Source organism: Oryx dammah, unplaced genomic scaffold (genome assembly GCF_014754425.2).
Source record: "Oryx dammah isolate SB20612 unplaced genomic scaffold, SCBI_Odam_1.1 HiC_scaffold_9, whole genome shotgun sequence".
Classification (NCBI taxonomy): domain Eukaryota; kingdom Metazoa; phylum Chordata; class Mammalia; order Artiodactyla; family Bovidae; genus Oryx; species Oryx dammah.
The window spans coordinates 52,913,122-52,927,436 of NW_024070193.1; the positions used below are offsets into that span (position 1 = coordinate 52,913,122).

General features: G+C 48.5%; 1 protein-coding gene across 2 annotated transcripts in view; it reads left to right on the top strand.

The window, feature by feature from the left end:
- LOC120867861 (beta-galactosidase) overlaps nucleotides 1-14,013 on the top strand; it is a 99,200-nt gene extending 85,187 nt beyond the window's left edge. For both annotated transcript variants that reach the window (XM_040246312.1, XM_040246311.1), the window contains one exon: nucleotides 13,458-14,013. In XM_040246312.1, the coding sequence (XP_040102246.1) occupies nucleotides 13,458-13,688 (231 nt within the window). In that variant the 3' untranslated portion in view covers nucleotides 13,689-14,013. The remainder of the gene's footprint in view (nucleotides 1-13,457) is intronic.
- The last annotated feature ends 302 nt before the right edge of the window (nucleotides 14,014-14,315 follow it).

Sequence of the window (14,315 nt, forward strand, 5' to 3'; positions counted from 1 at the left end):
CAGGGGTCACAGGCACCCTCAGTAAGGGCTAAGCCAGTGGAGTGAACACTGCAAGCCAAACCACCTTCTACTGAGGACTGAAGGGGGAGGGGATGAACACATGAAAAATACAGATACTTGAAGGTAAACATTCTTCTTGAGAAGCTTGAAGGAGAAGAGGAAAAAAGTACTGGAAAAAAAGCTGCAAGAGAAGATGCACATGTGAAAGTGAATGTTGCTCCGTCGTGTCTGACTCTTTGCCAGAATACTGGAGTGGGTAGCCATTCCCTTCTCCAGGGGATCGTCCCAACCCAGGGATCGAACCCATGTCTCCTGCATTGCAGGCGGATTATTTACCAGCTGAGCTACCAGGGAAGCTGAAGATGGACACATGGCATGTGTTTAATAAGTGCCCTTTTATAATGTTTGATTTTTACATTTTATGGAAATATGTTTTCATTATCATTCTGTCTGAAATATTTTCTAATTTCCCTTAATATCTCTTCTTTGAACCATAAGGTATTTAAATATGCATTGTTTAATTGTCATATTTTGTGGGGTTTTTTTTTGGCCATACTGCACAGCTTTTGGATCTTAGTTCCCTGACCAGGGATTGAACCCAGGCCCTCAGCATTGAATGCACACAGTCCTAAGCACTGGATCACCAAGGAATTCTCTGTGTTTTTGTTTTTGTTTTAGAAGCATTTCTTATTTTTTTATTTCTAACTTAATTCTTCTATAAAACTTCTGGAAGAAGGATAAAAATCTTCCTGATCTTGGGTTAGGCAAAGACTTCTTAGACTTGACACCTAATACATAATCCTTAAAGGAAAAAATTCATGAATTGATTTTATCAAAATTGAAAATGTTTTCCCTTCAAAAGACATTATTTTAAAAATGAATATCCAAGCTTCAGATTGGCAGAAAATGTTTTCAATGCATATATCTGACAAAGGACTTGGTTCTAGAATATATAAAGAATTCTTATAACTTAGTAACAGAAAGATAACCAACCTACTCAAAAAATGGGCAAAGGACTTGCATGGACATTTCACCAAAGAAGATAAGTTTGTGAAAAGATGCTTAATGCTTTTAGGAAGTGCAAATCATTAAGGAAATGCAAATCAACCACAATGAAATACCACTTCACACCCACTAAAATGGCTATAATATTAAAAGATAGACAGGAACAAATGTTGGCAAGGATATGGAGAAATGGGAACCCTCCTACATTGCTAGTGAAAATGTAAAATGGTACAAACACTTTGTAACACAGTTTGGCAGTTTCTTCAATTTCTCCTAAAATTACCATAGGATTCTTCAATTGTACTCCCAGCTGTTTCCAAGAGAAATGAAAACATGTGTCTACACAAAGAGTTATATGCAAATGTTCATAGTAGCATTATCAAAATAACCAAGAGTTGGAAATAATTCAAAATGTCCATCAACTGATAAGTGGAGAAATAAACTATGGAATATCCATACAAAGGAATGATATTACACAATAAAAAGGGGCAAACTACTGATACAGGTACATCATGGATAAATCTGAAAAACATTATGCTAAGTAAAAGCTGCTGCTGCTGCTGCTAAGTTGCTTCAGTAGTGTCCAACTCTTGGAGACCCCATGGACTATAGGCTTCTCCATCCATGGGATTTTTCAGGCAAGAGTACTGGAGTGGGTTGCCATTTCCTTCTTCAAGGAATGTTGCAGGGAGGAAGCCACCTCTGACTCCATGTTCAAAATTGTTTCTTTGACTTGATTTTCATCACTTTATTATTATAATCATACTTAATGGTCTCCCTGGAGGACCCTGCCCCTCTGCTTGACAGGAAAGTGCCTTTGTTCATCTCTTGGAGAGACAATTTGTCCCTGCCCACCTGTGAATAGAGATTAACACACCCCATCCAAAGGCTGACCATTCCCTTGGAGGTGTTTTGCAAGACTGAAGACCCTTAAGTAAAAGCAGCCAATCATAAAAGACCACATATTGTGTGATCCCATTTGTCTGAATTCTTCAGAAAAGGCCAATCTATACAGCCAAAAAGTAAATGAATGGCTACCTAGGACTTAGGGTGGGAACAGAGAGTGACTGAAAATGGGTATGGGGTTTGTTTTTGGAGTGATGGAAATGTCCCCAAATTAAATTGTGGTGATGGTTGCAAAATCTTCTTAAATTTATTGAGACTTGGTTTATTGCCCAAGCATATATTTCCTGGTGAACATACTTCTGTAATTTTAAGCTCTACTATCCTCTCTCCCAGAGAAGGCGATGGCACCCCACTCCAGTACTCTTGCCTGGAGAGTCCCACGGATGGAGGAGCCTGGTGGGCTGCAGTCCATGGGGTCGCGAAGAGTCAGACACGACTGAGCGACTTCACTTTCACTTTTCACTTTCATGCACTGGAGAAGGAAATGGCAACCCACTGCAGTGTTCTTGCCTGGAGAATCCCAGGGAGAGGGGAGCCTGGTGGGCTGCCGTCTATGGGGTCACACAGAGTCGGACACAACTGAAGTGACTTAGCAACAATCCTCTCTCTGGCCATATGTTTCTATCCCTCAAAACTCTCAAGGCTCCCAGGTCTACTCTTGGATCCTGTGGATGACCTGAAACTCCACAATCAGGGCCACAGTTCTTCCCTATCCTGCCTAGACGACACCACCATTTTTTTTTCCTTAGGAGCCCTCAATCCACTGGCCCCCTTGCCCTTCCACTCCTTGTTCAGGCTCACTGGGAGTGGGTTCAGCACTGGCCTCTCTGCTGCTGCTGCTAAGTCGCTTCAGTCGTGTCCGACTCAGTTCATCGGTAACTGAGGACGCCTGGTGTGGCCTCTCTGGCATATTCTTCCCCTCACTGTGTCCAAACTCTGGAGGTCCCCAAGCTGCCCGGCAGTCCTTGGCCTTAGTCTTCCCTATCCACAGCTGGCCTCTAACTCTCACCACCTCCCTTAAACCACCTGCCTCCTCCACTGAGGACTCACCCTACTTGACGCTATCAGGTGAGATCCTTTGTTCCTCAGCTTCCTGTCAGACTTACAGGACTTCCTGCCTCCACCCTCACTTCCTGCCCAGTGGCCTCTAGAAGGAAGTACAAGCTTCAAACCCCCTCCACCTTCTTCCTCCAGGCCGAGATCCTGTTCTATCTCTTCCTCCTCCTGCATTTTGTCAGCTTCTCCATCTTCTCTCCAACTCCTGTCCGCTGGGACCCGGAAACAAACTATAGCCTGACCCGGATCCTCCCAGGGATTGCGCATGCTCATTCTTCTCTCCCTCCCTCTTCCTCGCCCCGCCCTTCCGCCACGTCCCCCTCGCCCGTTACTGCCCCCTCTTCTCCCTCTTGGTGTCCTTTTTCATTCCCTCTCTGTGCCCACTGGGTCTTCACAACTTCAAGACTGGCATTAACTCCTCTCTGAAACCTTCCTAGACCCTTTGTCCCCTTTGATCCCCCTAGAGCCCAGTCTGGACTCAGCACCCGTAGCACTTCGTCACTCAAGCTGGCGCCCCAGTTTCACCGCTGAGTGATGTTTCCCGAGGGCCATTTTTTTAAAGTGCCTCCTCCCTGGGCCTGGTTGCTCTGTAACTGCCTCCAGGTGGAAGAGGGGACTTGCTTATGTTGCTGGGTCCCTTGCAAGAAACCTCTTGGCGGTGAGTTTGGAGGTGAGTGGACTGCAGGCCTTCCAAGGGTCCCGTTGGTGAAGAGAGGCTTGGCTGTTGCTGGGGGACCAAGGCCCACGAGAAGACCCAACACAAACGGTGGCTCATCGGGTGGCATCAGTTCCGTGGCTTAGAGAAAGAACCTTCAAGAGATGAAACACACAAAGACAGCATTATCTTTCCCAGGAGTTATGAGAAGGGCCGAGGGCTCAGATGGAGCCTGAAACACACCCAAAGGATGGATAGTCCTTCATCAGAATCAGAGGTTATGTCAAGGAGGGAACTTCAAGTGAAAGAATAGTAGATACAAAGGAAAAAATAAATGGAAAAGCATAGCATGTTTTTGGAGGTCAAAGGGGTTCACCTTGGCCAGGTCATGGAAATGTCACACCCAAGAGTTACTGACCCAAGCATTTTGCTCAGCACTTAAGGAGACACTATCTTTATAATCATCAAAGGAGGCCCCTGTGGTAGGATATCCTGGTAGTGTCTTCAGTTTGCAGATGAGCAGATAGAGGCTCAAAGACCTCAGTATCTGGCGTGAGGTACAGACATGCTGGTGGAAAGGCTCCCCAGCCCTAGGTCTGTCTGACTTGGAGGCCCAGATGAAAAGGCCAGCAGCATGTACAGGGCCTTGAAGGCCAGGGGGAGCTTGTACTAATGATCCAGGCAGAAGCTCTTCACTTGCTTAGTCTGATGGGTTTTCTGCACCTCTATGCTTGGAAAGGTCATGTACAGGACTTGCCTCGTGGTGCAGTGGATAAGAATCCACTTGCCAGTGCAGGGGACACGGGTTCCATCCGTGGGAAGATGCTGCATGCCATGGAGCCACGAAGCCCGTGAGCCACAACTACTGAGCCCGCGCTCCAGAGCCCACTGTGCTCCGAAGCAAGAGAAGCCACTGCAATGAGAAGCTCCTGGACAGTAACGAAGAGTAGCCCCACAGCCCCCCTCGCCACAACTAGAGAAAGCCCACACAAAGCAACCAAGAGCCAGCGCAGTCAAAAGTGGAAAAAAAAAAAATTAAAGTACATGTGCACACAATATTTATGAATGTGTCAGGGTGTTTAGAACCCAAGAAACTCATCTAATTCATATGTCTGATCAAAAACTAGTACACAGGGGAACTAAGATCCCACATGCTGCATGGTTCAGCCAAAAATAAAGGTAAAAACTGGTACACAGATGTACAGAGCAGTATTACCCAGAATTATCCAAAATCAACTAAAAGGTCAAAAAACCCAAGTGCCCATCAACTAATAATGAATAAACAAACTATGGCCTATCATCTGTTTAGTGGAAAATTATTTGGCAGTAAAAACAAATGAACAGGACTTTCTTGGTGGTTCAGTGGTAAAGAATCCACCTGCCAATGCAAGAGACACCGGTTTGATCCCTGATCCGGGAAGATCCCACATGCTTCAGAGCAACTAAGCCCATGCACCACGACTGCTGAAGCCTGTGCTCCCTGGAGCCCTTGCTCCACAACAAGAGAAGTCACCTCAGTGAGAAGCCTACACACCACGACTGGAAAGTAGCCCCTGCTCACCACAACTAGAGAAAAGTCCGCACAGCAGTGTTAATACATAAAAATACTAAAAAGACAAATGAACGACATGGATGAACCTTGAAAACATGTTCCATGGAAGAAGCTAGTCACAAACCATATATACCATGTGATACCATGGATGTGAAATGTCCAGAACAGTCAGATCTATAGACCCAGGAAGATTAGTGGTTGCCTGGAGCAGGGAAAAGGGCGTATTGAGGGAAAATGGGAGTGGGGAGCGGATACTAAAGACTGAAGAGTTTTTCTTTGGTTGGATTGATCTTTAGTAAACTAATAACCTCTGAGTTGTATACTTGAAATGAGGGAGTTATATAGTATGTGAATTACATCTCAGTAAAGCTTTACCTCCTCACACACATTGCACACACCAGAAGGCCTGTCCTTGAGATTTGTGAGCCTGGGTTGCCTAGGTCGGAAGGTCAGAGAACACACGTTTATCATGCCTAGGACAAAGCATGCGCATTTTCTGTTCTATTCCGGCCAGCGGTTGTCCCTATTGCCATGGATCGTCCATGCCAGCTCCTGAGGTTCTGAGCGATCGGCAGACGTACGGCAGACAGATAACACCCCTGCTCCCCGGTCACAGAGTTCTGAGTTTGGGAGGATGCGCACTTTAGCAGATCAGGGGAATCCAGAGGGGTTGGACCACCCAAAGTGTGGTTGGTTTCTAAGACTCTGCCTCTCAGCACCAAACCCGCTGTATCCTCCAGCTGGGAGGCCCCGTCAAGGCCCCTGTTCTGGCCCTTTGACTTCTGCCATTCACTTGTTATAGAGAAACTACTTTGATGGGGTGAATGAAGTCACTGATAAGGAGATTCAGGAGATTAAAAAAAGTCACTTCTGATTAATCGGCCGTACTTGAGTCGGATGTGGCTTTCTGGTTAAATGCCCGAACGTCAACTGGGATTTCTTTGGGAAGTGGTCTGACATGTTTGGCTTTATCCAAGAGACACAGACCAGCGCTTGGTCTGCACAGAACTCTCGTCCGACCACAAATTCCCCATAGGGAGCATTGCTCCTTAGTGCTCCAGCGTGCCAGGTGGGCCAGACCTAAAACCCTTACTCTGTCTCTGCAGTGACGTGCATGCTGTTTCTCTCTCCTTCAGATGCATGTGGAGGACACCACGTGAATATCCTCTGTAGACTTCCTGCATTTTTTACCACTCGCAGTAGGTCTGGATGCCTAGCAGAGCATGGGGGTGAGAGGGCTGGAATAACTTCCGGTTTTTCCTCTACCAGAATTAAGCTTTGAACATTAAGAAGCAAAATAGAGGGACCCTTGTGGTCCAGTGGTTAGAACTCCAAGCTTCCACTGCCAGGGTCACAGGTTCGATCCCTGGTCAGAGAACTAAGACACCACATGCTGGTGACCAAAACAAATCAACATTGAATATAGATGAAAAGCAAGAAGCTGTAAAAGAATCAGGGATAAAAGAATTTATAATGAAGGGTTGATAACTATCTTCTATTTGGAGACTCTTTTTGAATCTTGCTTTTGAAATTTCCAGCTCTCTAATCATTTGGTCTTTCTGGTGATCAGTCCTATCCTGAGGCCTAGTCACCAGAAGACAATGTGATTAGACATTGGAACTTTCAGCCCACCCTTCCTCAACCTCTGGAGTTAGGGTCAGGGACTGGAAATGGAATTCTATAAAAAAAAAACTTTAGAACAACAAGATTCAAGGAGCTTTTGGGTCGGTGAACACTTCCAGATGCTGAGAGCTTACACCTGGGTGGGAGGTACACAAGGAGACGGCTGGCAGCTCAATCCCGCACCTCTAATACCTTGCCCTGTGAATCTTTTTTGTCTGGCTATTTCTGAGTTGTATTCTTTATAATAACCCCATAGATATCAGTAAAGTGTTCTTCTGCATTCTGTGAGCCATTCTAGGACATTATTGAATCTGAGGAGGGGCTCACGGGAATCCCCAACTGGTTGTTCAGAACTAGGACTCCAGAGTTTGGAGCCTACACAGTTGGAGGTATGGCGCTGTCAGCCTCTGAGGGGGACGACGCAGGAGCACGGTGGGGGCCAGAGGCCACTCGAGTACTTGCTGCTCATTCAGGAAGAGCTGTCCGCTCTTGGTCATCACAGGGGGTGGCCATGAAGTCTGGAACACAGCAAAAAAGGAAAGCTGCATTCAGCACAATGAAATTGTGTCATCTCTGTTTCCAGACCTGATGGCCATCTTCTAGCTGGCCCGTCAGTCTTGAGTCTCTATGGATAATTCTGTACGGGTTGTGGGGGCCGGGCTCTATGAGGCAAGTTATAGGGGAGACTTCAGCATTGATGGGGATGCAGTGGGAAGGTGCCTGCAGGAAAGGACTCAGCCTGTAGAGTGGATGGCAGTGGGCAGGAACTCTGCTCCCGTGCTCCTCCGAAGCTGTCCCCGCTGAGACCACCGGCACCCACATGGTGACATGCTCCCCAGACATGTCTCACTTAACTTCTTGGCAAGTAACGTCTGACACTCCCTCCCTTGAAGCTCTCCTGATGTCTATGACCAGCCCCATCCAAGATTCTACTTCCTGAGTGCATATGCTGTGAAAAGTTGTGGGCATTTCTGCAGCCTGCCACGAAGTCTTAGCCCTGTTTGACCCTACTTTCATTCTGAATTTGATAGGATTTTTCAACTCGTTTTGGCCTGATTTATAGTTATCCTACCCCTAACAGAGTTTACTATTTCCACTTTATTCATTGTTTCTCATCACAAGCCTTGTGAACTTGGAAACTAGATAGACACCTTTGCCCAAAAGTGTATTAATTTAGTAACAAGGCTTGTAAGAATTGTATGCCAACAGGAGTAAGTGGGCTTTGAGTAAAGGAGGATCTCCTACAAATTTTAGTGCATGGACTCTGCAACAAATAGTGTATGGCTGCCTAGAGATGGTTTTCATTTCCCAGCTCTTAGCTTCATTCCAGGAGTGTGAGGACACATGAGGAAGTCATAGGGGGAGATGCTCCATGAAAAGATCAAGCAATGGTGGCACCCAGGGGGAGTTGAAAAGGAAGGAATGGGTTTGCTGAGAGCAGGAAGTGACTCATCTTTTATGTTAATATTCTGCGTTTTCGTGGCTTCGATTCTATCTGAGTCTGTCCTAAAATACAGAGAAATCGTAAACTTTTTACTCTTAAGACAAAGGAGGAAGGAAAGGATTTGCATCAGCTACAGACTTGGGGTCTGAAGGAAGGGGAGATTTTGGTTTTCTCCTGTGTGGAGGTTTATTTAACATCTTATCTCTCACCGTTTTACTTTTTTTTCTTTGTTTTTTCCTCCCAAGTTAGCACCATAAATACTCATGAATCACGCATGTGAGAACCTTGTAACCTTGAGAAATGGACTTTTAAGTCTTCCAAGTATCAAATGTCTTCTTCCAGAGTAGAACAGAGTCAACGTTCAACCCAAGTGTGGTATTGTTAAAGGAACTCCTGACCACATTTGAAAATGTTGAAGCTATGACTTAAACCAGGATTGAATCTTTTGTTTTACATTCTTCTCAGAGGGTTCTATTTATCTGGAGAATTGAAAACATACAGATATGCCTGCCTGATTAACATAGAAGCAAGTCAGTCACTGCCAGGAACCTGTCATTCACTGGAACTATTACCACCTTGGTGATAATATTTAGCGGGGAGTCTGTCAGGGGTTGAGCCACAGTCAGAGAAAGTCAGCATTTGTCATGGAGATGTTTCAGCTGGGACAACCCAGGGAAACTCTGAAGTCATTGGTGTTCGCTCTACACATGCTCGGCCTTAGTATGTATTAATATTTAACTGTGTTGATTAAGAGCGTGTCTACTTTTAGGAATTTTCCTGGAGGTCCAATGGTTGGGACTCCGAGCTTGCACCTCAAGGCGCACAGGTGCTATCCGCAAACCACATGGCTAGAACAAAAGGAAAAAAAAGAGTTACGTCTATTTTTAGATCACATGGGCCTACTCTCCCCCCACCGAAAATTTCAGCATAATTTTTTAAAAGAGAAACAAGAATCAGAATGTATATATATTTTAATATATTTTTTTTTCAGTTTGACTCTTTTAAAGTGATTTTTTTTTTTTTTTTTTTGGCTGCGCTGGATCTTAGTTACCAGCGCAGTTAGTTTCTCTTAGTCAGTTTCTCTAACCATCTTAGTTTCTCTAGTGGCGCAATCCAGGGCCACACTCTAGTAGCACTGCGCTGGCTTCTCATTGCGGTGACTCCTCTTGTCGCAGAGCACAGGCTCTAGAACGTGGGCTGCAGAAGTTGTGGGCACGAGTGTAGTTGCTCACAGCATGCGGGATCTTCCCAGACCCGGGATTGAACCCACATCCCCTTCATTGGCAGGCGGATTCTTAATCACTGGACCACCAGGGAAGTCCTAAACTGATTTTTTTTGTCGTAAAAAACTGTGTTTTAAAGAAATCACAGTGTTAATCAGGGGAGTAGACAAGTGCTGCATTGTTCTGCCTGTGGGCAGTAGTCCCTAAAATTCTTAAGCTGGGAGAGGAGGGACAGGAGTATTCTTGAAGTGGGGCTGGGCATTTGCCTGGGCAGAATCGTCCACGAGTCCTACCTCCTGGGTGTCGTGGGTGTATATCGTATGTGTCTCTGCTGGAAATAGCTGATAAACCAGTAGCGAAACAAGTGACTGCATGTGCAAACAATGACAATAACTAGAAGAACGATATTAAAGGGCAAGCGAGTGACTTGGAATGGAAGGCCCAGGACTGAGGAGGGTGACATGACTTCCTCTCTGTGGAGGTGGTGATGGGGTGGACACTTGAGGAATCCGAAGGCTTGGAGTGTGGGGGATAGCCTTTCAGGCTCGGGGTGAAGCACGGGGCACAGGTGGGTGAGCTTGGGGTGGGCAGGAGGAAAGCAGGGAGCCGACCACAAATACGCCCGTGGGCCACATACGGAGCTTAGAAGCAGGACCTCGTGAGAATTGTTTGATGTTCATGTGGCTGCTACGTGGAGCCTGGGGTCTAGAGTTAGAGGAAGTAGGGGGACCTGCCCAGGCGGTGGGGGGGCGGGGGGCTCCAGGCTCCTGAGCCAACGCTGCCCAGAATGTGTCTGAAGAACTGGCTGGGAGCAGGGAGATGGGTCTGATGATGGAGTGCTGGGCACTCACCACAGCTCTGCTGAGCTGCTCAGCACAACAGTCACCGGGCACCTGCTATTTTACATTTACCTTTTAATTAATTCAAAGTGAAAATTTAGTTCCTCCCTTGCACCAGCCACTGGTAAGGGCAGGTAGCTACCCTGTGGAGCAGCACAAGCCTTCCATCTCTGTGGACAGTTCTGTTGACCAGCAGGGCCTCAGAACTATGTACCATGACCTGTGCTCTCCAAATCCTTCGTTCCTCTGGGTTGGAAGGGCAACCAGACTGTCACAGGCATCCCTGAACACCCATTCTGTTCATAACGGAGAGTAGAGGGAAACTGTCCTGAAGACTTTCCTTGCTTTGGAGAATTAACCAAAATCAAAGAACTCGCCTGCAGTGTAGGAGACACAGGTTCGATTCCTGGGTCAGGAAGATCCCCTGGAGAAGGAAATGGTAATCCACTGCTGTATTCTTGCCTGGAGAATTCCATGGAGAAGGCTGGTGGGCTACAGAATGACCCTATAGCACGGGGTCACAAAACAGTTGGACACGACTTAGCGACTAACCACCAACAACAAAGATCCTGTAACCCTGAATTTGGGGAAGGTTGGAGAGAAGGTGCCAGGCACGATATCTACATGTTAGAATCACTTAGGTGAGTAAGGAGACAGAATGCAGATGGGAGCTGAAGGGTCCAAATGGGTGATAATTTGGGAGAGAAAAGATAACTTAAGCAGATGATGCAAAACCAGGAGGATCAGGAGAAAAATTACATCTACTATGATGAGCAACTAGGAGTGACAGTTAGGGGTTATATCTGTCAGTCACAGAGCAGTCTGGGAAGTGGGGCCACCCTGAGTGTTCACTGGTGGGAGCTGGACCTTCCAGAAACGTGGGGGCAGCTGGGGAAGCGAAAGTTGGAAGAGGGACTGGAGAATTAAAGGCGGAAATGTTCATCTTCCTCCTGGGCTGGTCCAGTCGGCACCTTGAGGAGCTCCCAGGAGGAAGTGGTACCCCTGGAAGCTCATGGGGGGCTCTTTAGGGCTCTTGTCTCGTCCAGCTACTGCACTGTCTGTGAGCAGGGCAGCATTTGGAGGATAAGCTAGACCTGGGGTAGTGAGGGGACCAAGGGCGAGCTGAGCCCATAGGTGCCAGTCCCTCGTCTACCCGTGCAAACCCCTGACAGTGGCTCAGCTCCCCTGCCACCTTCCAGTGTCAAGCAAGGTGCTCCTGGGGTGCCAGCCCGCTGCGCCAGATGAATTGCACCCCTTAACCCTGGAGGAAGCTGGGGGGAGCCTTTTCCCACCCAGCTCCCCAGTCCCAATAACCATCACAGGAGACCAGCTCGGTGCAGCGGGAGAGGTATTGGAGGGACAGCACCTTGGGAGGGACTGGTCCTCGGTGTGGCCAGGATGCACGGTGGAGCCGGGGTCGCCCACACGTGGTGCTCACAGCGCTCTCCCTCGCTTCCCTTGGAGCCCATCTCCCCCAACCCCGACTGCAGAGTTGGCCTCTGCTGTTCTCTAACTTTGCGGAAGCGGGGCGCCACCAGATCTTCAATGTGATAAACCCTGGTGAAGCTGTCAGTTGCGTGTACCTTCAGCATGGATCGAGACAGCATATCCCGTGGTAAAAACAAGAGTAAAATAATTCTGAGAAGTGTGAAACTGTCACCCTTTTTCTAAATGACTTATCCCAGCAGACAGGTGGCTTTCCATCACTGGCTTCCTTTCAAGGGGCCGTGGAGGCCAAGGTCTTTTCACTGGGTGGTGTGAGGGGTGCAGCCACGCCATGCTGACCACTCCCAGCTTCCTCCTGCCTGCCCCTCGTCCCCGGGTACCAGTGGGAGTGGGGACCTGCCCAAGGTCACACAGGCAGGAGGCGGCAGGAATAAGGTTGGAAGCCAGGTGGGAAGCTCGCATCCAGGGGCCACCTGGGGGCTGAAAATTACCCAAAGGTAAGAACTGAGTGGGTAGCTCCAGGGTGAGCTCCCAGAGCTGGGTTCAGGGTCAGGACTCCAGCGGGCAACTGGGGCGGGACCTCTCCAGGATGTATCCCCAAGACATTAGGGCCATTGTGGGGCCAATTTTGGTGCTTCTCCCACCCCTCCTCCTCCCTTCTTCCTTCCTCCCATCCTCTCCCAAGTATTCTGTCTCCCTCTAGTGTGTGACCTCCTCTCCTTTGCTCCCTTGCTTTCTCTGTAACAGAATGGTCCATCTATTCCATCAACTGCTAAGTCCCACCGGACAGCAAATTCTAGCTCCTGCCGTCATGCTGTGCAGACACACCCGGGCCCAGTCCCCATTCCTGAGAACTTTCTCCTCCTTCTGGGTTTTGTGGTGGAAGCAGCTTTTCCTACTCCTAAGTATCGGGCATGACTGAGCGACTTCACTTTCCCTTTTCACTTTCATGCACTGGAGAAGGAAATGGCAACCCACTCCAGTGTTCTTGCCTGGAGAATCCCAGGGACGGGGGAGCCTGGTGGGCTGCCGTCTGTGGGGTTGCGCAGAGTCAGACACGACTGAAGCGACTTAGCAGCAGCAGCAGCAGCAGAAGTCTTTGCAGCTTGTAGGATCCTCTGTGTTCCTTGAAGCAAGTCCCCACCCCTCACTCTTATGCTGGTGTGAAAACCATCAAAAGGCAGCAAGAAGATAGACGCCCACCTGGGCAGCCAGCCTCTCCCTCCTCGACCCCCTCCATCCTTCTAGAGGGCGCATGTGTCTGGGCTGCTGGGCTCCTGCTTACCTCGGGCAGCAAGACCCCCACAGCCTGGAGGAGGGGGGAGCACAGAGGCAAAGCTCATCTCCTGAGGAGGCAGGGAGGCGACTGTGTACAGGGGCCTCGGGCAGAGGCGGGTGTGTGCAGACAGGCACCCCCACCCCCACATCGCCCCGGACCCAGGACGGAATTAATTCAGAAACTTGGTGACTGCCGCAGCGTCATCCAATCCTGACCTGCGCGGCACCGAAGCCACAGGAGGGACCAAACAGGTCTCCTCGTGAAGCAGGGTGGGTACTGGGATGAGTGGATTTTCTCAGCCAACTCCTGCCCGACTTGAGCATCTTCCTGGGGACACTGCCTGCCTCCCCACCCCACCCCCGCTGCACCAAGGTTCTCATGCCCCTCCGCAGAGTCAGCACAGCTGGGTTGATGGTTTTCTCTCTCCAGGGTCAGGTGTGGATCAACGGCTTTAACCTCGGCCGCTACTGGCCAGTGCGGGGCCCCCAGATGACCCTGTTCGTGCCTCAGCACATCCTGGTGACCTCGACCCCGAACATCATCGTGGTGCTGGAGCTGGAGCATGCGCCCTGCCAGGACGGTGGCCCGGAACTGTGCACCGTGGAGTTCGTGGACAAGCCGGTTTTTCGCACAGTCCAGACCCACAGACATGCAAACTAGGAGCAAGACTCATGGCTGACTCCCTGGGACAAAGACTGTGACCCTTCAGAATTCTAGCCTTGCACATGCCTCACCTGCCACTCGGAAGGCCAGCATTCACTTCTGATTGGAAGATGGGCTAGGCGTGTGCTTACCTAGGTTCCCCTGGCGCCCGGCGGTGCCTGACACACCCCGTCCAGGCTGCCTGGTCATGGGGTGGGGCTGGTAGCCCAGCAACACAGAGGCATCTGCAGGGTTGGAAGGGAAGCATTTGAAGTTTTTCTGATTTTTATTTTGTTAAGAATCATGTAGCCTTTTTATTAAATAAAATTTGTATTCAAATGATCTTACTGTTTTTAATGTTGAGCAGGTATTAAATTATAGCTTCTGATTTAAATCATAACTAGACTTGAGTGGGCTGAATAAGCCACTTCACTAAGTTGAGGTTGGTTCAAAGGAGTGGAAAACAGTCTTGTTTTGATCTAGTGGACCATTGCTTTTCTGATCTTTGACTTCCTTTTGAATTTCTGTGATATCCACCAGGAAAGCTCATAAACACAACTCCAAATGATTATGCAGACCAGCAGCAGTTGGAAAGCATAGATAGGATGGTACATCTGTACAGTGGGAGACACCAGAGCCGCTAAA